The 20,768-nt window shown below is 42.5% G+C and overlaps 1 protein-coding gene across 1 annotated transcript; it reads right to left on the reverse strand.

Moving 5' to 3' along the window:
* Positions 1-10,569: 10,569 nt before the first annotated feature.
* LOC311119723 (uncharacterized protein) lies at positions 10,570-19,467 on the reverse strand. Its single transcript, XM_084194385.1, has 6 exons — positions 19,226-19,467; positions 14,597-14,698; positions 13,570-14,313; positions 13,210-13,346; positions 12,904-13,013; positions 10,570-11,426 (listed from the first exon to the last, which is right to left on the reverse strand). The coding sequence occupies exons 1-6, from the start codon at positions 19,371-19,373 to the stop codon at positions 11,294-11,296; spliced, it is 1,374 nt and encodes a 457-aa protein (XP_084050511.1). The 5' UTR covers positions 19,374-19,467; the 3' UTR covers positions 10,570-11,293.
* Positions 19,468-20,768: the final 1,301 nt, after the last annotated feature.

Consider the following 20,768-nt stretch of genomic DNA (forward strand, 5'->3'; position numbering starts at 1 on the left):
TAAACCTTATAGAGATGAGGAAATCATACCCCTGTCTTTTCTGGAACACCGTTATCAGGTCGCTCTTCCTCTCGCATGTAGTCCAGAAAAGATTGCAGGCATTCTGCACCCGGATAGATGGTTTATGGGGAAAATCATTTAGCAGAAGAGGGTTTGTGGAACGAGGAGGCAGTCGTCTAACATACATGACACTGCTTAGTGAACCACAAGATATCCTGTCCTTTTTATCAATGTGATCTAATATATTCTATTTGACAACATTCTTAGTTAGATTAAGTCAAATTAGATTTTACCCTATATTGTCACTATATCTCTCAAATAGCACATTAAATTGTACTTGCCAGGCTACTGTGGAATTGTAATGGTCATAATGACATTGACCAATAGACTGCCAGCGTGACAAATGGAACCTCCGTTGTTTCTGGCTCTCATTTTATCTGTCCGGAACTCGGGTTTCTTGTAGACAGAAGTAAATATAATTAAGAAACATCCAGTAGAATAAGAATCATCATGAACACAGTCTGATTGGTTCTACAGGGCATTACAGCTGTAGAACTCTGGAACAATTCTGGAATACTGGAGATAAGGTGGCTGACAGTTTCGCTGTAACGGTTTTGACTTCAAAGTTATTGTTTGTTATGGATGCCAGGTAGGTTGTGCCTACCAGAGAAAATATTGATTTCTCCTTTTTTGTTTGTGAGGGAGTGAGTCCCGTCTGGTCCGTCAAGTCTACACCAATACAAAGGACTCACGTAAAAGTCAGTATGGAAATAAAACTTTTCATTAACCCTTAAAACATTGCAAATAACATCAAATAACTTCGGTTGTAAAAGAAATGATCACACACATAATAACGTCACAACACAGTGATCTCTGGTTCCTCGAGAAAAGTCCCGTCCAGCCCGGTAAACGAGTTCAAATCAACTCAAGTGACATCAGTCGGGCAAAGTTTGTCCGTTCATAAAGTGTAGCTTAAACTCAGTCTCAATCACACAATCAAAATCTCAAAGTCTTTTACCACTCAACAATAAAGGTTACCAGAACTCCCAGTAGTCTTCACCCCCAACTGAACACCATCCATCACCTATATGACTCCATTATTGAACTGCAACTCATAACAACATCCACAACAATAGTTCCCTAAATGTATATTGCATTTATGTTAGATTTGTAGTTTTATCATGCAATTCAATTGTATTCTGCCATGTGAATGAATTAAATTATTTGAACTTGTAATATCTAATAAAAAATGTGGACAAAGCCCTAGTCATGTCTAATAGATATAGCCATGAAACAAGCCAGAGCATCCCGCTAACATTCCTAGATTGTCATTCACACGCCGTATCCAGCGGACAAGGCTCCTTTGCTATCATAGTATGACAGGGTCAACAACGTTAGGAGAATGGGCTGTATCCTCTCCCAATGTTTTTACAGCTAACACAGTGTAAACAATCGGCTTATGAAATCTCCCAGCGTGAAGGCTACTACCAGGCCATGTTGTGCAATGTGCTTTGAATGGTGGATATCTCACAGCATAGTGTGAGATGCTGCCACCATTTCAGATTGGTGACATGGTACTTAACGTACATCTTTCTCTCCACGCCCCTCCTCTCCACGCCCCTCCTCTCCACGCCCCTCCTCTCCACGCCCCTCCTCTCCACGCCCCTCCTCTCCACACCCCTCCTCTCCACCGGCCCTCCTCTCCACGCCCCTCCACTCCACGCTCCTCCTCTCCACGCCCCTTCTCTCCACACCCCTCCTCTCCACGCCCCTCCTCTCCACGCCCCTCCTCTCCACGCCCCTCCTCTCCACGCCCCTTCTCTCCACGCTCCTCCTCACCACGCCCCTCCTCTCCACGCCCCTCCAAGGTAACTTCTGACCTTATCTGTGGATACTAGGTGGTCATCATCCAACCCTGGCTATAATATGTAGACCTATAGTCTACCTACCATACCTGGTCTGATACCTGGAGCTATGTTGTAGAGTCATTATATGGCATGCCTACCTGCAACAGGATAGTAGACACTATTCAACCAGATAGAGTCGTGGGGTAAGCAGTGGGGTCAAGCCCAACACTTACAAACCCTCCAGTGTATTAGTCCTCATAGTGTTAGCTGGGACAGAAGCCTGCACACCCTGTGTCTCTCCAGGAACAGAGTTGGTGACCAACGCCCTACATGCCTGACAGGTCAGGAAAGCCTGATCCCTACTAACCCTAGTATAGGCAGCCCTACTATACTTAATAGCACAGATAGAGTCTCTTGTTATTGTGGTGTTGGCCATTAGACCATATAAATGCAGTGTTGATCTGGACCTGGACTCAGAGCCCAGGGTCTTGGTCCGTTGGCACTAATCCCTGCAACCCAAATAAACCCGTAGCTGTTAGAAACTTGTTGTGTAGATCTGAAAGTGTTGGATAGGTGTAAGCAATATGCTGGTAGCTCAATCATGACCTCTGATTGGGATTAAGAAAATGTCCTGTTATGGAGTGTTGTTTTTGTATTTGAAATTGGATTTGGTACACACATATTTTTTTATTTTTTTTGGGGGGACATATTCAACCAGATAGAGTCGTGGGGTCTCAAAACGCGCTGCAGATCTGATCTGGACTCTGCAAGACACTGCTTATCTCTGCAATATAGATAATACGTATGTAAATAAGGTATTTCTGTTTTTAATTCTTAATACATTTGCAAAGATTTCCAAAAACCTATTTTTGCTTTGTCATTATGGGGTATTGTGTGTAGATTGATGAGGATTTTTATTTATTTAATCAATTTTAGAATAAGGCTGTAACTTAACAAAATGTGGAAAAAGTCAAGGGGTCTGAATACTTTCCGAAATGCACTATAGATACATGCAGGTAGTTAGGTATACATGCAGGTAAATATAATATAACACTTTCTAACACTATTTGCTCTGTTTAACACCTTAAATATGCATCACCCATCTAGCTAGCTATTTGTAGCTAACGTTAGCTATTTGTAGCTAGCTAGTCTAGCGTTATCTAAACAATCGCCAGCTGCATCGCATTCACATTTTTTTTTAAACGTGAAATATTTGTTCAAACTAACTATCCTATCTATCTATCTATCTATCTATCTATCTATCTATCTATCTATCTATCTATCTATCTATCTATCTATCTATCTATCTATCTATCTATCTATCTATCTATCTATCTATCTATCTATCTATCTATCTATCTATCCATCTACTCATTTCTGATGATCCATTGATCTAATCCATGACGTCTTGACGGTTGTGTTGCAAGCTAAATGCTAAAAAAAAAGTAAACAAATTGTTTGGACCAATGAGAGTAGAGCTACTGACGTCACACACACATGGCCATATACGGCATTGCGTTGGCAGCCATATTGGATTTTCTATCCGGTGAACTCCCTGGAACCGGGACCACGTTTTACCTTCGGCATAGAGCCGTATATAATATTTACATTTACATTTTAGTCATTTAGCAGACGCTCTTATCCAGAGCGGCTTACAGTTAGTGAGTGCATACATTTTTTATACATACATATATAATATATATATCTATATCATAGAGCCTAATCGTATTTACAGTTTTTACAAGTTTGTTATTACGTTTGTTAAAGTTCAATTTCTGCAAAAAAAAACGTTGATAAAATAAAAAAACTATTACGTTCAAATGCCTCTCATGTGAAGAGGTGAAGTGCGACATACGCTTAGCTTCCTGAAACGGGTCACATTGTCACTTCAATGCTTTAATCTCATGGTAAAACTAATCTACACTGTGGAAAACAAAGAAAATAAGGTTGGAGTCACGTGGTGCTGGTTAGTGTCATACTATTGGTTAGACAGTTTCCCCTTTAATGAGGTTGACAGTTAAAACTGTCTCTTACATCAGGCTGAGTCACACAGAGGCTCCAGCGGTGAAGTGAGGAGACACAAACCTACAACTGAGATAACAGCAGACGTTACAACAGTAGAAGTTACAACAGTAGAAGTTACAACCGTAGAAGTTACAACTGTAGAAGTTACAACTGTAGAAGTTACAACAGTAGAAGTTACAAGAGTAGAAGTTACGACAGTAGAAGTTACAACAGTAGAAGTTGCTCCTCCTCTCCACGCCCCTCCTCTCCACAGCCCCTCCTCTTCAAGCCCCTCCTTTCCAAGCTCCTCCTCTACACAGCCCCTCCTCTCCACAGCCCCTCCTCTCCACAGCCCTTCCTCTCCACAGCCCCTCCTCTCCACGCCCCTCCTCTCCACGCCCCTCCTCTCCAAGCCCCTCCTCTCCCAGCCCCTCCTCTCCAAGCCCCTCCTCTCCACGCCCCTTCTCTCCACCAGCCCCTCCTCTCCACGCCCCTCCTCTCCACGCCCCTCCTCTCCACGTTCCTCCTCTCCCAGCCCTTCCTCTCCACGCCCCTCCTCTCCACTGGCCCTCCTCTCCACGCCCCTCCTCTCCCAGCGCCTCCTCTCCAAGCCCCTCCTCTCCACGGCCCTCCTCTCCACCAGCCCCTCCTCTCCACGCCCCTCCTCTCCAAGCCCCTCCTCTCCACGGCCCTCCTCTCCACCAGCCCCTCCTCTCCAGCGGCCCTCCTCTCCACACGCCCCCTCTCCACCAGCCCCTCCTCTCCACGGCCCTCCTCTCCACCAGCCCCTCCTCTCCACGCCCCTCCTCTCCACTGGCCCTCCTCTCCACGCCCCTCCTCTCCACAGCCCCTCCTCTCCACGCCCCTCCTCTCCACGCCCCTCCTCTCCACGCCCCTCCTCTCCAAGCCCCTCCTCTCCACGCCCCTCCTCTCCACGCCCCTCCTCTCCACGCCCCTCCTCTCCACGCCCCTCCTCTCCACGCCCCTCCTCTCCAAGCCCCTCCTCTCCACGCCCCTCCTCTCCACGCCCCTCCTCTCCACGCCCCTCCTCTCCACGCCCTTCCTCTCCACCAGCCCTCCTATCCACGCCCCTCCTCTCCACGGCACTCCTCACAACACGCATCAACTCTCCTTGGCTCCTGAACTATTTCATATAGAAATATTATTAGATACTGTCGTAACTTGACAAGGAATGCCCACACGCATTTCAATATTACTTTCCTTTACTTTCAACCTAAGAAATAAAATGTGTACAGCCATGTACAAACGGTACAAATACAGCAAAGCGATACAGCCCACTCAACATGTGGTAGTGTCGCATTGTACAGATCCGACTCCGGGTGATGACATCATAAATAGGGAAAGGTCACGGTCAATGCCAATAATGACCATAGACACATGAATAGTAATCATACTATACTGCAGGTAAGTACAACACATATTAAATGTCATTATTTAAATACTGTCCACACTATAACAGATACATACGTAATTGATCAGATACATCATGCAACATGTTTACAATAAAACATTTCAGGTTTTAATGAAGTTATTAACCTCTTAAGGATCAGACACTTTCTTTCAATTTTCGCCTAAAATGACATACCCAAATCTAACTGCCTGTAGCTCAGGACCTGAAGCAAGGATATGCATAGACTTTGTGGAAATGTGAAATTAATTTAGGAGAATATAACACATTAGATCTGGTAAAAGATAATACAAACAAAAAAACATGCGTTTTCTATATATGTTTTATTCCATCATTTTTGAAATGCAAGAGAAAGGCCACAATATAATATTGCAGTTTAGACGCAATTTAGATTGTGGCCACTAGATGGCAGCAGTGTGTGTGCAAAGTTTCAGATTGATCCAGTGAAGCATTGCAATACTGGACTATTTTGTATGAAGTCTGCCCAAATGTGCCGAATTGGTCAATTAATACATTTTCAAGTACATAACTATAGACAACATACAAAAATGATATGGTAATACACAATGTAAGTTTACACACTCCAAGGAATGTCATACATGATGGATCATTAGCTTATACACTAACTTTCATACATCTAGATGGCCTGGCAGGGTGGGTGTGGAGCCAGAGACAACAGGGGTTCAAACTGTAGAACCCAGTTCCTACATTTGAATATAAAAATTGATTTGATCAAACAAAACTATGCTACATTTTATCTCTGGGACCCTTAGGATGACAAATCAGAGCAAGATTACTGAATGTAAGTACCTTATTTACCTTCAGTGGTGAATGTATCAAACCAGTTGCCGTGATAAGTTTTTTGTTGTTGTGCACTCTCCTCAAACAACAGCATGGTCTTTTTTCACTGTAATAGCTACTGTAAATTGGACAGTGCAGTTAGGTTAACAATAATTTAAGCTTTCTGCCCATATAAGACATGTCTATGTCCTGGAAAGTTTGCTGTTACTTACAACAATCATGCTAATCACTTTAGTGCACGTTAGCTCAACCGTCCCGTATACGGGACACCGATCCCATAGAGGTGAACGCTAACACACTCTGAAGAATCAGTCTTAATTTACGATGACGTTGCAAGTGAAGATATTGCCCTCCCCTTAAATCCAAGGTAACTTCTGACCTGCTCTGTGGATACTAAGTGGTCATCATCCAACCCTGGCTATAATATGTAGACCTATAGTCTACCTCCCATACCTGGTCTGATACCTGGAGCTATGTTGTAGAGTCATTATATAGCATGCCTACCTGCAACAGGTGAGTAGACACTATTCAACCAGATAGAGTCGTGGGGTAAGCAGTGGGGTCAAGCCCAACACTTACAAACCCTCCAGTGTATTAGTCCTCATAGTGTTAGCTGGGACAGAAGCCTGCACACCCTGTGTCTCTCCAGGAACAGAGTTGGTGACCAATGCCCTTCATGCCTGACAGGTCAGGAAAGCCTGATCCCTACTAACCCTAGTATAGGCAGCCCTACTATACTTAATAGCACAGATAGAGTCTCTTGTTATTGTGGTGTTGGTCATTAGACCATATAAATGCAGTGTTGATCTGGGCCTGAGCTCCAGAGTTCCTGTTTAACACCTTAAATATGCATCACCAATCTAGCTAGCTATTTGTAGCTAATGCTAGCTATTTGTAGCTAATGCTAGATATTTGTAGCTAATGCTAGCTATTTGTAGCTAATGCTAGCTATGTGTAGCTAATGCTAGCTATTTGTAGCTAGCTAATTAGCATTAGCTAAACAGTCGCCAGCTGAGCGTTTTGTGAATAGAACTCTTGTGCATCGCATTCAGATTAGTTTTTTTATTTGAAAAAAACTTTACATGTATTTTCAAACTAACTAGCCAATCTAACTGTATCCATTTCTGATGATCAATTGATCTCATCTATGACGCCTTGATGGCTGTGTTGCAAGCTAAAAAAAAAAAAGCTAACAAATCGTTTGGACCAATGAGAGGAGAGCTACTGAGTTCGAACGTTACAAACACATGTCCATATATGGCATTGCGTTGGCAGCCATATTGGCTTTTCTATCCAGTGATGTCCCTGGAACCGGGACCACATTATACCTCGAAGTTTAGCATAGAGCCCACGGAAAAAGACAGGAACCTTCCCGCTAGCCATGATTGGCTAAGATAATGGATGGGCCGGACATGCCGAGAGATGAGTTCGGATTGGTCTGCCATGTAGCATGCTTCTGTCAATAACATGAGCTGCTCAGTACACTTAGATAATCCTTGCTACCGCTGCTTTTTTGAAAGATATAACGTTAGCCATTGGAGAACTGCTAAAGTGTTGCTACTGCTCTCACCAACATGGCTGCCCTGAATTTAGCAGGTGCTATCGACAAAGATCAGTGGGGAAAAAGTTATGACGGACTACTTTCTGTACACGGTCAGTGTGAACCGGAGTGACTTGACACAACTCGGGTCAAACAAGCTATACAAACAAAACGAAGGTTTACGTGTGTAACCACGGTTACGTTAGCTATTGGATTACTCCAATATAGTATCCTTCCGCTTGGCAGGATACATTCCGAGGAAGGATTTCAGATTAGTCCCATGTTCCCGGGTAATGATGAGCAATGTTCCCTCAAAAAAAAATTATGTCACTGAGCAAATTTCAGGTCTGCTGACCGCAAACTTCAACGTTGTGAAAATTCTGTGCAACTTCGGGCGCTCATTTCATGTAAGAATGCACTCATACAGTGGGGCAAAAAAGTATTTAGTCAGCCACCAATTGTGCAAGTTCTCCCACTTAAAAAGATGAGAGAGGCCTGTAATTTTCATCATAGGTACACGTCAACTATGACAGACAAAAATGAGAAAAAAAATCCAGAAAATCACATTGTAGGATTTTTAATGAATTTATTTGCAAATTATGGTGGAAAATAAGTATTTGGTCAATAACAAAAGTTTCTCAATACTTTGTTATACACCCTTTGTTGGCAATGACACAGGTCAAACGTTTTCTGTAAGTCTTCACAAGGTTTTCACACACTGTTGCTGGTATTTTGGCCCATTCCTCCATGCAGATCTCCTCTAGAGCAGTGATGTTTTGGGGCTGTCGCTGGGCAACACAGACTTTCAACTCCCTCCAAAGATTTTCTATGGGGTTGAGATCTGGAGACTGGCTAGGCCACTCCAGGACCTTGAAATGCTTCTTACGAAGCCACTCCTTCGTTGCCCGGGCGGTGTGTTTGGGATCTTTGTCATGCTGAAAGACCCAGCCACGTTTCATCTTCAATGCCCTTGCTGATGGAAGGAGGTTTTCACCCAAAATCTCACGATACATGGCCCCATTCATTCTTTCCTTTACACGGATCAGTCGTCCTGGTCCCTTTGCAGAAAAACAGCCCCAAAGCATGATGTTTCCACCCCCATGCTTCACAGTAGGTATGGTGTTCTTTGGATGCAACTCAGCATTCTTTGTCCTCCAAACACAACGAGTTGAGCTTTTACCAAAAAGTTATATTTTGGTTTCATCTGACCATATGACATTCTCCCAATCCTCTTCTGGATCATCCAAATGCACTCTAGCAAACTTCAGACGGGCCTGGACATGTACTGGGGGACACGTCTGGCACTGAAGGATTTCAGTCCCTGGTGGTGTAGTGTGTTACTGATGGTAGCCTTTGTTACTTTGATCCCAGCTCTCTGCAGGTCATTCACTAGGTCCCCCCGTGTGGTTCTGGGATTTTTGCTCACCGTTCTTGTGATAATTTTGACCCCACAGGGTGAGATCTTGCGTGGAGCCCCAGATCGAGGGAGATTATCAGTGGTCTTGTATGTCTTCCATTTTCTAATAATTGCTCCCACAGTTGATTTCTTCAAACCAAGCTGCTTACCTATTGCAGATTCAGTCTTCCCAGCCTGGTGCAGGTCTACAATTTTGTTTCTGGTGTCCTTTGACAGCTCTTTGGTCTTGGACATAGTGGAGTTTGGAGTGTGACTGTTTGAGGTTGTGGACAGGTGTCTTTTATACTGATAACAAGTTCAAACAGGTGCCATTAATACAGGTAACGAGTGGAGGACAGAGGAGCCTCTTAAAGAAGAAGTTACAGGTCTGTGAGAGCCAGAAATCTTGCTTGTTTGTAGGTGACCAAATACTTATTTTCCACCATAATTTGCAAATAAATTCATAAAAAATCCTACAATATGACTTTCTGGATTTTTTTTCCTAAATTTGTCTGTCATAGTTGACGTGTACCTATGATGAAAATTACAGGCCTCTCTCATCTTTTTAAGTGGGAGAACATGCACAATTGGTGGCTGACTAAATACTTTTTTTCCCCACTGTATATACATTTTGTTATTGTATCAGGTATTTTGTATTTTTTTTTTATAAAGAAAATGAAATTTCAGTCACCTCTGAATTACTGTGTTGTCTTGTTCTCTTGCATAATTCAACAAGTGTGTCAGTGAGGGGGTTTGGTTTATCTGGCCCTGGTTACCACGTTGGGAGGAGTTTGAACCGGGTGAAAAGTGATTGCATTCCTTTTGGAGCCGGGCTGCCTCCCAGGCATGAATCAGGTGCTCCGCTCTGGCCGACGGCAAAGTCGGCTCAAAACAAAAGTGACGTAAATAAGCACATGGAGAAATGAGTAGCATTCTGTGTTTTCACATGCAAAGGAAGTGATTGCTTTTGATAAAAAGGCTTTAAATGCCTTCCACAGTAAATCTAGTTTGAAAATTCAAACATTTATTTTATGGAAAAAGAGATGTTGTATGTTTCTTGATGATGCATGATGCTGCTTTGTTGACAACATGACCGTGGGGTGCAGATTACTGTTTGATTTGAGAAGGGTGCTCCTCCCTCCCCGCTTTAGCCCAATGACGTGACGGCCCATTGTCCAGTTCAACCCGGGCCAGCGTAATAGAACTCACCTCAATAGCAGGAAACCCTCTGATTAAAAATCAACAAGCCTGGCTCTAGGTTATATCTCTAAACACACTTTACATTGTTTGCGAGATGAGACATAATATCACTATAATCCGAGTGTTCATTGTCAGAAGTTGCTTTCATTTCAGCGCATCTAGTTTGTAAACATTTCAACCGTATTAAACGCTAACTTTTTTCAATTCCACAAGAAATGAACACAATTCAGGGCCTCACCTGTTTAGAATTTTTTTTTTAATATACACACATATATATATATATATAATAATCATTTATAAAATGTTTTTTGCCTGTTTTGCATGTTATTTTGGCATTAATTCATGTGACATATCAGTTTGCAAACAATGTAAAAAAATATATATTTGAGTTAATGAAGCCGCATACATTTTTACATTTTAGTCATTTAGCAGACGCTCTTTTCCAGAGCGACTTACAGTTAGTGAGTCCATACATTATTTTTTTATTTTTCATACTGGCCCCCCATGGGAATCGAACCCACAACCCTGGCGTTGCAAACGCCATGCTCTACCAACTGAGCTACATCCCTGCCAGCCATTCTTTCCCTGGACGACACTGGGCCAATTGTGCGCCGCCCCATGGGTCTCCCGGTCGCGGCCGGCTACGACATGTTCTCTTTCTTGAGTAAGGCAGCGCCTAAATGCAGGTGTTTCAGCCTCGCTCAGTGCTTTCTGGGGTGGTGGGGCAGCCAGCGGGAATATACAGAGTGTACGCTTTGGTAATGTTCTCTAGTTGCGCCGTGATTGGTTCAGTGTTCTGTCACTCACTATATCACAGCAGAATTTGTTTTTATTGTTAATTTAACTAGGCAAGTCAGTTAAGAACAAATTATAGATACAAGGTATCAGTGCTCATCGTCATTGGACATAAACATTACACATCAAGTAGGAAATCAGAAATTCAACATTGAGCGGTTTGGAAGGAATCAATGGTTAACTACAAGCGTTGCAAATCAATCGCTATTTTGTTTGGTCCAAGTCTAGGTTTAAGGATTTAAAACATATGTCTGAAATGGTCTCTAGCAGTACAGAGAATCCTATTTCTCACAGATCCATCTGTATTGATAGGAACAGTCATAGTCCCACCATGCTCCTATGTCTGATGACCAGGAGTAGAAATACGCACAGTTCTCAGCTACACCACCATTAGGCTCTCCACTCTTCCAGTACCTGTAGAAGAAACAACACATAGAATCAGGCTGTCCACTGTTCCAATACCTGTAGAAGAAACAACACATATAATCAGGCTGTCCACTGTTCCAATACCTGTAGAAGAAACAACACATATAATCAGGCTGTCCACTGTTCCAATACCTGTAGAAGAAACAACACATAGAATCAGGCTGTCCACTGTTCCAATACCTGTAGAAGAAACAACACATAGAATCAGGCTGTCCACTGTTCCAATACCTGTAGAAGAAACATATAGAATAAGGCTGTCCACTGTTCCAATACCTGTAGAAGAAACAACACATAGAATCAGGCTGTCCACTGTTCCAATACCTGTAGAAGAAACAACACATAGAATCAGGCTGTCCACTGTTCCAGTACCTGTAGATGAAACAACACATAGAATCAGACTGTCCACTGTTCCAATACCTGTAGAAGAAACATATAGAATAAGGCTGTCCACTGTTCCAATACCTGTAGAAGAAACAACACATATAATCAGGCTGTCTACTGTTCCTGTACCTGTAGAATAAACAACACATATAATCAGGCTGTCCACTGTTCCAATACCTGTAGAAGAAACAACACATAGAATCAGGCTGTCCACTGTTCCAATACCTGTAGAAGAAACATATAGAATAAGGCTGTCCACTGTTCCAATACCTGTAGAAGAAACAACACATAGAATCAGGCTGTCCACTGTTCCAATACCTGTAGAAGAAACAACACATAGAATCAGGCTGTCCACTGTTCCAGTACCTGTAGATGAAACAACACATAGAATCAGACTGTCCACTGTTCCAATACCTGTAGAAGAAACATATAGAATAAGGCTGTCCACTGTTCCAATACCTGTAGAAGAAACAACACATATAATCAGGCTGTCCACTGTTCCAATACCTGTAGAAGAAACAACACATAGAATCAGGCTGTCCACTGTTCCAATACCTGTAGAAGAAACATATAGAATAAGGCTGTCCACTGTTCCAATACCTGTAGAAGAAACAACACATAGAATCAGGCTGTCCACTGTTCCAATACCTGTAGAAGAAACAACACATAGAATCAGGCTGTCCACTGTTCCAGTACCTGTAGATGAAACAACACATAGAATCAGACTGTCCACTGTTCCAATACCTGTAGAAGAAACAACACATAGAATAAGGCTGTCCACTGTTCCAATACCTGTAGAAGAAACAACACATAGAATCAAGCTGTCCACTGTTCCAGTACCTGTAGAAGAAACAACACATAGAATCAGGCTGTCCACTGTTCCAATACCTGTAGTAGAAACAACACATAGAATCAGGCTGTCCACTGTTCCAATACCTGTAGTAGAAACAACACATAGAATCAGGCTGTCCACTGTTCCAATACCTGTAGTAGAAACAACACATAGAATCAGGCTGTCCATTCTCACAGCCTACTACTCCAGACAGTGATTTCATAATGACACAGAACTCATTAAATGTCTTACGTTGTGGTCAGTGGTGTGTCGTCCACCCATTTCCAGGTCCCCTCAGTAACAGAGTCAGTCAGACCAATCCAGACATAGTTCTTCACTCCACATAACCAATTGACAAATGTCTGTCGTTGTGGGATAGACAAAATTGTTAATTCTCTCTCTCTCTCTCTCTCTCTCTCTCTCTCTCTCTCTCTCTCTCTCTCTCTCTCTCTCTCTCTCTCTCTCTCTCTCTCTCTCTCTCTCTCTCTCTCTCTCTCTCTCTCTCTCTCTCTCTCTCTCTCTCTCTCTCTCTCTCTCTCTCTCTCTCTCCACACACACCTGTTTGTCTTGGCTGTTGATGATCACCAGGTCTGCTCCTCTATCTCTGCAGTCCTGTTTGCTCTCCTCCCAGGATTTGTACTCAGTAGAGATGTAGTAACAACTGCTACCAAGCTTCTTCCATCCTTGCGGACACACTATAATTTAAATGTTCTTCTTTAGTCACATACAACTCACATTGAATTAAGTCTCAATCAAACACTCAAGGAAGACAGGGCACTAACTAATGGACGGTTTGGAAGTCGTAGATTTTTTTCTAAAATGTGTCCTTTAATGTAAATTGAATTGCCTGTTTGTAAGTGGCATGTGAACTGATGCAGAGACTGTCAAACAGAACAGTCATTAGACAATTTTACTCACCTTTCTCAACACCTTTCTGTAGCTGGTCTCTCTCTGCTGTCAAGGTGTTGCATCTGGTCTGTAGATGGTCTCTCTCTTTGGTCAGGGTGTTGTATCTGGTCTGTAACTGGTCTCTCTCTTTGGTCAGGGTGTTGTATCTGGTCTGTATCTGGTCTCTCTCTGTAGTCAGGGTGATGTATCTGGTCTGTATCTGGTCTCTCTCTTTGGTCAGGGTGTTGTATCTGGTCTGTAACTGGTCTCTCTCTTTGGTCAGGGTGTTGGAACTGGTCTGTAACTGGTCTCTCTCTTTGGTCAAGGTGTTGCATCTGGTCTGTAGATGGTCTCTCTCTTTGGTCAGGGTGTTGTATCTGGTCTGTAACTGGTCTCTCTCTTTGGTCAGGGTGTTGTAACTGGTCTGTAGCTGGTCTCTCTCTTTGGTCAGGGTGTTGTATCTGGTCTGTAGCTGGTCTCTCTCTTCGGTCAGGGTGTTGTAGCTGGTCTGTAGCTGGTCTCTCTCTTTGGTCAGGATGTTGTAGCTTGTCTGTAACTGGTCTCTCTCTTTGGTCAGGGTGTTGTAACTGGTCTGTAGCTGGTCTCTCTCATTGGTCAGGGTGTTGTAACTGGTCTGTAACTGGTCTCTCTCTGTAGTCAGGGTGTTGTTGCTGGTCTGTAGCTGGTCTCTCTCTTCAGTCAGGTTGTTGCCGCTGGTCTGTAACTGGTCTCTCTCTTTGGTCAGGGTGTTGGATCTGGTTAATTGGTTTCGCTCTGTGAAATAATACCATCAACGACCAAGGTAACAGTGGAAAAGTTAATCTATCATTACCAGGGTTGGGTTCAATTGCATTTCAATTCCAGTCTATTCAGGAAGTACACTGGATTTCCAAGTCCAATTCTCTTCAATATTTTTCAATGAGGACAATGTGGAATTGGAATTGGAATTTGGTGTACTTTCTGAATTGAATTGAATGGAGTTGAAATGGAATTGATCCCTGGTCATAACACCACTGATGATTAAGAGAAAGTTTGATTGAGAACATATCAAACTCACGGTAGAGCAACAGGCCTATGATCCCAGCCAATAGGAGAACACACAGCAGCCCCAGACTCACTGCAGCAGCTCCAGAGTATCTCTTCCACCACTGATAAAACACTGAAGCACAAATTATTACCATAAGAACTTGCTCTTTATCAGCGTAGTATTTGCATCGACTTTTGTGTCCATTTGCTCTTTGAAGCACCGAGGAAAAAACACAAACTTGACAAGGGACAGAACACCAGAACTGAGTTCCAGCACCTCACACTTTATACTGCTTGACTTCCAGAACCTCTTATAGAACACTGGCTTAAACATATTGCAGAGTTCAGGCACCCAAAATGAGTACTGGCACCTATTTCAGTCCAAATCAAATCAAATTTTCATTTTTCACATGCTTCATAAACAACAGGTGCAGACTAAAAGTGAAATGCTGACTTATGGGTCCTTTTCCAACAATGCAGAGTAAAAAATAATAACAAATACACAGTGAATAACGAATAACATGAACAAGTAAATATAACATGGCTATATACAGTGAGGACCAGTACCGAGTCGATGTGCACGGATACGGGGTCATCAGAAAGTGACTTTTTTCACATTTTGTTGTGTTACAGTCTAAATAAATAAAAATGCGTCACTGGCCTGGTCTGGAGTTATGTTTTTAGACATTTTTACAAATTAATAAAAAATGAAAAGCTGAAATGTCTCGAGTCAATAACTATTCAACCCCTTTGTTATGGCGAGCCTTAATACGTTCAGGAGTAAAAAGTTGTTTAACAAGTCACATAATACGTTGCATGGACTCAATCTGTGTGCAATAGTAGTGATTTTTGAATGACTACCTCATCTCTGTACCCCACACATACAATTATCTGTAAGGTCCCTCAGTTGAGCAGTGAATTTCAAACACAGATTCAACCACAAAGACCAGGGTGGTGTTCCAATGCCTCGCAAAGAAGGGCACCTATTGGTAGATGGGTAAACAAAAAAAAACAGAGCTGTACAGAATAAAACTATTCCTAAACATGCATCCTGTTTGCAACAAGGCACTAAAGTAATACTGCAAAACATGTGGCAAAGCAATTAACATTTTGTCCTCAATACAAAGTGTTATGTTTGGGGCAAATCCAATACAACACATTACTGAGTACCACTCTCCATAGTTTTTCAGGATGAAAAAAAAGAAACTGACTGGATATAAACACAGGCAAAATCCTAGACGAAAACCTGGTTCAGTCTGCTTTCCACCAGACACTTGGAGATGAATTCACCATTCAACAAGACAATAACCTAAAACACAAGGCCACAAGAAGTTTGCAGAGTTACAGTTTACTTAAATCTGCTTGAAAATCTATGGCAAGACTTGAAAATGGTTGTCTAGCAATGATCAACAACGAATTTGACAGATGAAAAGAATAAATGGGCAGATATTATACAATCCAGGTGTGTAAAAGCTCTTAGAGACTTACCCAGAGACTCACAGCTGTAATCGCTGCCAAAGGTGATTCTAACATGTATTGACTCAGGGGTGTGAATACATGTGTAAATTAGATATTTCATTTTCAATAAATTTGCAAAAATGTCTTACATGTTTGCACTGCGTCATTATGGGGTATTGTGGGTAGATTTTGTCCATTTTGAATTCCAGTGTTGTAGTACTCATCCGGTCTCGAGACCACACAGTGTCTCGTGCTTGGCTCTGTCTTGGACAGTGAGGACTCGTACTTTTCTTCCTGAGACCAGCATAAAACCGCTTCGCCAGGCCAAATATATACACTCCTTTCTTGATACATTAATATCTTAACAGCCTTATCTATTACAGACATGTTTGCGCAAACCTATAGGCCTTCAGTTTGTGACAGGTTCGTGATTCTTAAAGGACAGCAACCGTAACCACTCATGTAAGAGACTTTTTGTAAAACACAAAGGGCCAGTGGTGCTGTGGAGGGGATACGCCCACTTTTGTTTCAGTGGTATACTCACTTTTAATCCCTACTGATGCGTATAATGGAGGTCTGCGACTTATCAATTATGTAGTACAATAGAGAAATCATTCACAAAGTAGACAACACAATCGTAAAGCACATGAAATATATTCACACAGGGTGGCTTTCCTTCACTGGGGTGGGCCGTTTGGGAACTTTTGGGCACCAAAAAAATATTGCTATCTGGTTGTAAATCACAGCTGGCCTGGTACGTTGTTTGCTGACTACATTCAAGATGCACCGTTTCAGTTTCAATGACTCAATATTCTGGACAAAAACGAATAAATATATCTAAGGCTGGGTATGTCAATACAATCAAACTAGCAAGGGCAATGATCACAAGTCAGTCATAACGTCACTAATAGGCTAGCGTATCTATATATGTAGCAAGCACAGACTGGAATGTGTTCCGGGATTCATCCAATGGCATTGAGGAGTATACCACCTCAGTCACCGGCTTCATCAATAAGTGCATTGACGACGTCGTCCCCACAGTGACCGTACATACATATCCCAACCAGAAGCAAAATGATTACAGGCAACATCCGCATCGAGCTAAAGGCTAGAGCTGCCGCTTTCAAGGAGCGGAACACTAATCCGGATGCTTATAAGAAATCCCGCTACGCCCTCCGACGGACCATCAAACAGGCAAAGCGTCAATACAGGACTAAGATTGAATCCTACTACACCGGCTCTGACGCTCGTCGGATGTGGCAGGGCTTGAAAACTGTTACGGACTACAAAGGGAAGCACAACCGAGAGCTGCCCAGTGACACAAGCCTACCAGACGAGCTAAACCACTTCTATGCTGTCTTCACTGACATTTTCAACCTCTCCCTGACCGAGTCTGTAATACCTACATGGTTCAAGCAGTCCACCATAGTCCCTGTGCCCAAGGAAGCGATGGTAACCTGCCTAAATGATTACCGCCCCGTAGCACTCACGTCGGTAGCCATGAAGTGCTTTGAAAGGCTGGTTATGGCTCACATCAACACCATCATCCCGGAAACCCTAGACCCACTACAATTCGCATACCATAATGTTCCTTCCATTAGATTTTAGCTCATCTTGTTCTGGCTAGCATTAGTTGTTGATCTTGTTGATGTGCATAACTGACGGAGAGAGGGCCTACCTTTTCATGGTTGTTTGATCAATAGGACTGAAAAGTTCCCAAATGTGGTGTTTACGTATTTGCAGGAATCCATTCAGGTGTATTTTCTGGCTTTTGGCGAATGCGTTCTAATGATCTAAAGTCGCGCTGTTGCAACAGCCTGTAAACACACAGTCCAGTTCAAAGTGAATGATGGCAGGCTCATGTGGCAAATGGCTTGTTTGTATAAAGGTCTACTGTAGCTCTGATCGGCTATAGCACACCGGTCTGTGTAGACTCCGGTCCTGGAACAGACAGATGTTTTTATTCGGTTTTATTTACTGCAGTGTCTATTAATTGTCCAAACGCACGGCCGCTTTCCCACTCTACGTAATTCCCAAACATTCTAAGAACTTTTGTTTTTTTAAAGTGTCATATTCTTCCTATTTGAACAGATTTTAATAAGAAGTCATGTTGCTAAGATGCTGTCAGTTCCACGTTAAATGCAACAATGTTTCACAGACATAAGTTATTTTCAAAGAGATGGCAAACAACAGCAAGTGCTGATGATGATCATTTGAAACTTAACCTCTCGTTGAAAGTTATTCTTGGGAGAAGCTAACAAATTAGCAACAACATCCTCTTTGATAACACCTGCTGCAGCCGCTGCACACTAGCCGACAAGAAAAGCTAGCTAGCTGCAACGTGCGAAAACTACTGCTCGCTATTGTGCCTAACTGTGACGACTACTGAGGATACGAAGAGGCAGGACGCAGGAATCAACAACGTAAAGGTTTGCTTTAACACTGAGCAAGAGAACAACAACGAGCGAGTACAAGACATGACACTAACAATCACACACAACACGACACTGAACAGCCCAGGGCTATATAGGGGTGGTGATGAGATGATGAGGTGCCCAGGGCTATATAGGGGTGGTGATGAGATGAACAGCCCAGGGCTATATAGGGGTGGTGAGGAGATGATGAGGTGCTGGGGCGCTGGAGGTGATTAGGGTGCGTTGGGTTTCCATTCCTGTGTTTGCCGAGGTGGTGCGCTCAGACCGGTGGCTCAGTAGACCGGCGAATCAGAGCGCCAGGAGGGGAGCAACGGGAGGAGACGTGACAGATGATACTACTATGTATGCTGTGGCCCCGACTGGTGATCTGGTTGTGTCAAAACTACAGTCAGATTTTATAGCTATGCAGGAATCCCTTGCTGATTTTAAAACGTGTGCTTAATACGAGCAAAATGGAGGAGACGTGACACTAACGTTACTTTCTGAAAGAACTGTACATGGAGGTAGGGGTCAAGTAACTAGGCAACAGGATAGATAATAGACAGTAGCAACAGTGTGTGTGTGTGTGTGTGTGTGTGTGTGTGTGTGTGTGTGTGTGTGTGTGTGTGTGTGTGTGTGTGTGTGTGTGTGTGTGTGTGTGTGTGTGTGTGTGTGTGTGTGTGTGTGTGTGTGTGTGTGTGTGTGTGTGTGTGTGTGTGTGTGTGTGTGTGTGTGTTGGGGTATACGTATGTGTCAGTATCAAGCACTATACCAGGATAAACTGTTACCTGATGGTTGATCACCAACTCCATCCTTCCTGCAGGGCTTGATGGGTGTTTCGTTGCTGTATATACAATCATCAATATCCATGGTCTTCATTTCATTAGGTGCTTTGCCTTTAAATCCATCTCTGTTTCCATAGTTTGCCTCTGACATCTTTACACACTTGTGCTCAAATGCAGTAACTTCTACTGTTGTAACTTCTACTCTTGTATCTTCTACTCTTGTAACTTCTAATCTTGTAACTTCTACTGTTGTAACTTCTACGGTTGTAACGTCTGCTGTTATCTCAGTTGTAGGTTTGTGTCTGTTCACTTCACCGCTGGATCCTCTGTGTGACTCAGCCTGATGTAAGAGACAGTTTTAACTGTCAACCTCATTAAAGGGGAAACTGTCTAACCAATAGTATGACACTAACCACCACCACGTGACTCCAACCTTATTGTCTGAAAAACATGTTTGTTTTCCACAGTGTAGATTAGTTTGTATATTTAGTTTCTATTAGTTTAGTTTTCCACAGTGTAGATTAGTTTTACCATGAGATTAAAGCGTTGAAGTGACAATGTGACCCGTTTCAGGAAGCTAAGTGTATGTAGCACATCACCTCTTCACATGAGAGGCATTTGAACGTAATAGTTTTTATATTTTATCAAAGTTTTTTTTGCAGAAATTGAACTTTAACAAACGTAATAACAAACTTGTAAAAACTGTAAATACGATTAGGCTCTATGATATAGATATATCTATTATATATGTATGTATGAAAATGTATGCACTCACTAACTGTAAGCCGCTCTGGATAAGAGCATCTGCTAAATGACTAAAATGTAAATGTAAATATTATATACTGCTCTATGCCGAAGGCAGAATGTGGTCCCGGTTCCAGGGAGATCACCGGATAGAAAATCCAATATGGCTGCCAACGCAATGCCGTATATGGCCATGTGTGTGTGACGTCAGTAGCTCTACTCTCATTGGTCCAAACAATTTGTTTACTTTCTTTTAGCATTTAGCTTGCAACACAGCCGTCAAGACGTCATGGATTAGATCAATGGATCATCAGAAATGAGTGGATGGATGGATGGATGGATGGATGGATGGATGGATGGATGGATGGATGGATGGATGGATGGATGGATGGATGGATGGATGGATGGATGGATGGATGGATGGATGGATGGATGGATGGATGGATGGATGGATGGATGGATGGATGGATGGATGGATGGATGGATGGATGGATGGATGGATGGATGGATGGATGGATGGATAGATAGATAGATAGATAGATAGATAGATAGATAGATAGATAGATAGATAGATAGATAGATAGATAGATAGATAGATAGATAGATAGATAGATAGATAGATAGATAGATAGATAGATAGATAGATAGATAGATAGATAGATAGATAGATAGATAGATAGATAGATAGATAGATAGATGGATAGTTCACGTTTAAAAAAAATTTGAATGCGATGCAGCTGGCGATTGTTTAGATAACGCTAGACTAGCTAGCTACAAATAGCTAACGTTAGCTACAAATAGC

This window comes from Coregonus lavaretus (genome assembly GCF_964263955.1).
Source record: "Coregonus lavaretus genome assembly, contig: HAP1_SCAFFOLD_336, whole genome shotgun sequence".
In the NCBI taxonomy this organism is placed as follows: Eukaryota; Metazoa; Chordata; class Actinopteri; order Salmoniformes; family Salmonidae; genus Coregonus; species Coregonus lavaretus.

Bases quoted from the DNA above. Each gene is read 5' to 3' on its own strand.
- LOC311119723 (XM_084194385.1), bottom strand. From the start codon at position 19,373: ATGTCAGAGGCAAACTATGGAAACAGAGATGGATTTAAAGGCAAAGCA. The intron at 14,314-14,596 runs GTGAGTTTGATA...ATTATTTCACAG, and splicing joins CATAGGCCTGTTGCTCTACC to AGCGAAACCAATTAACCAGA. The intron at 13,347-13,569 runs GTGAGTAAAATT...TTTAAATTATAG, and splicing joins ACAGAAAGGTGTTGAGAAAG to TGTGTCCGCAAGGATGGAAG.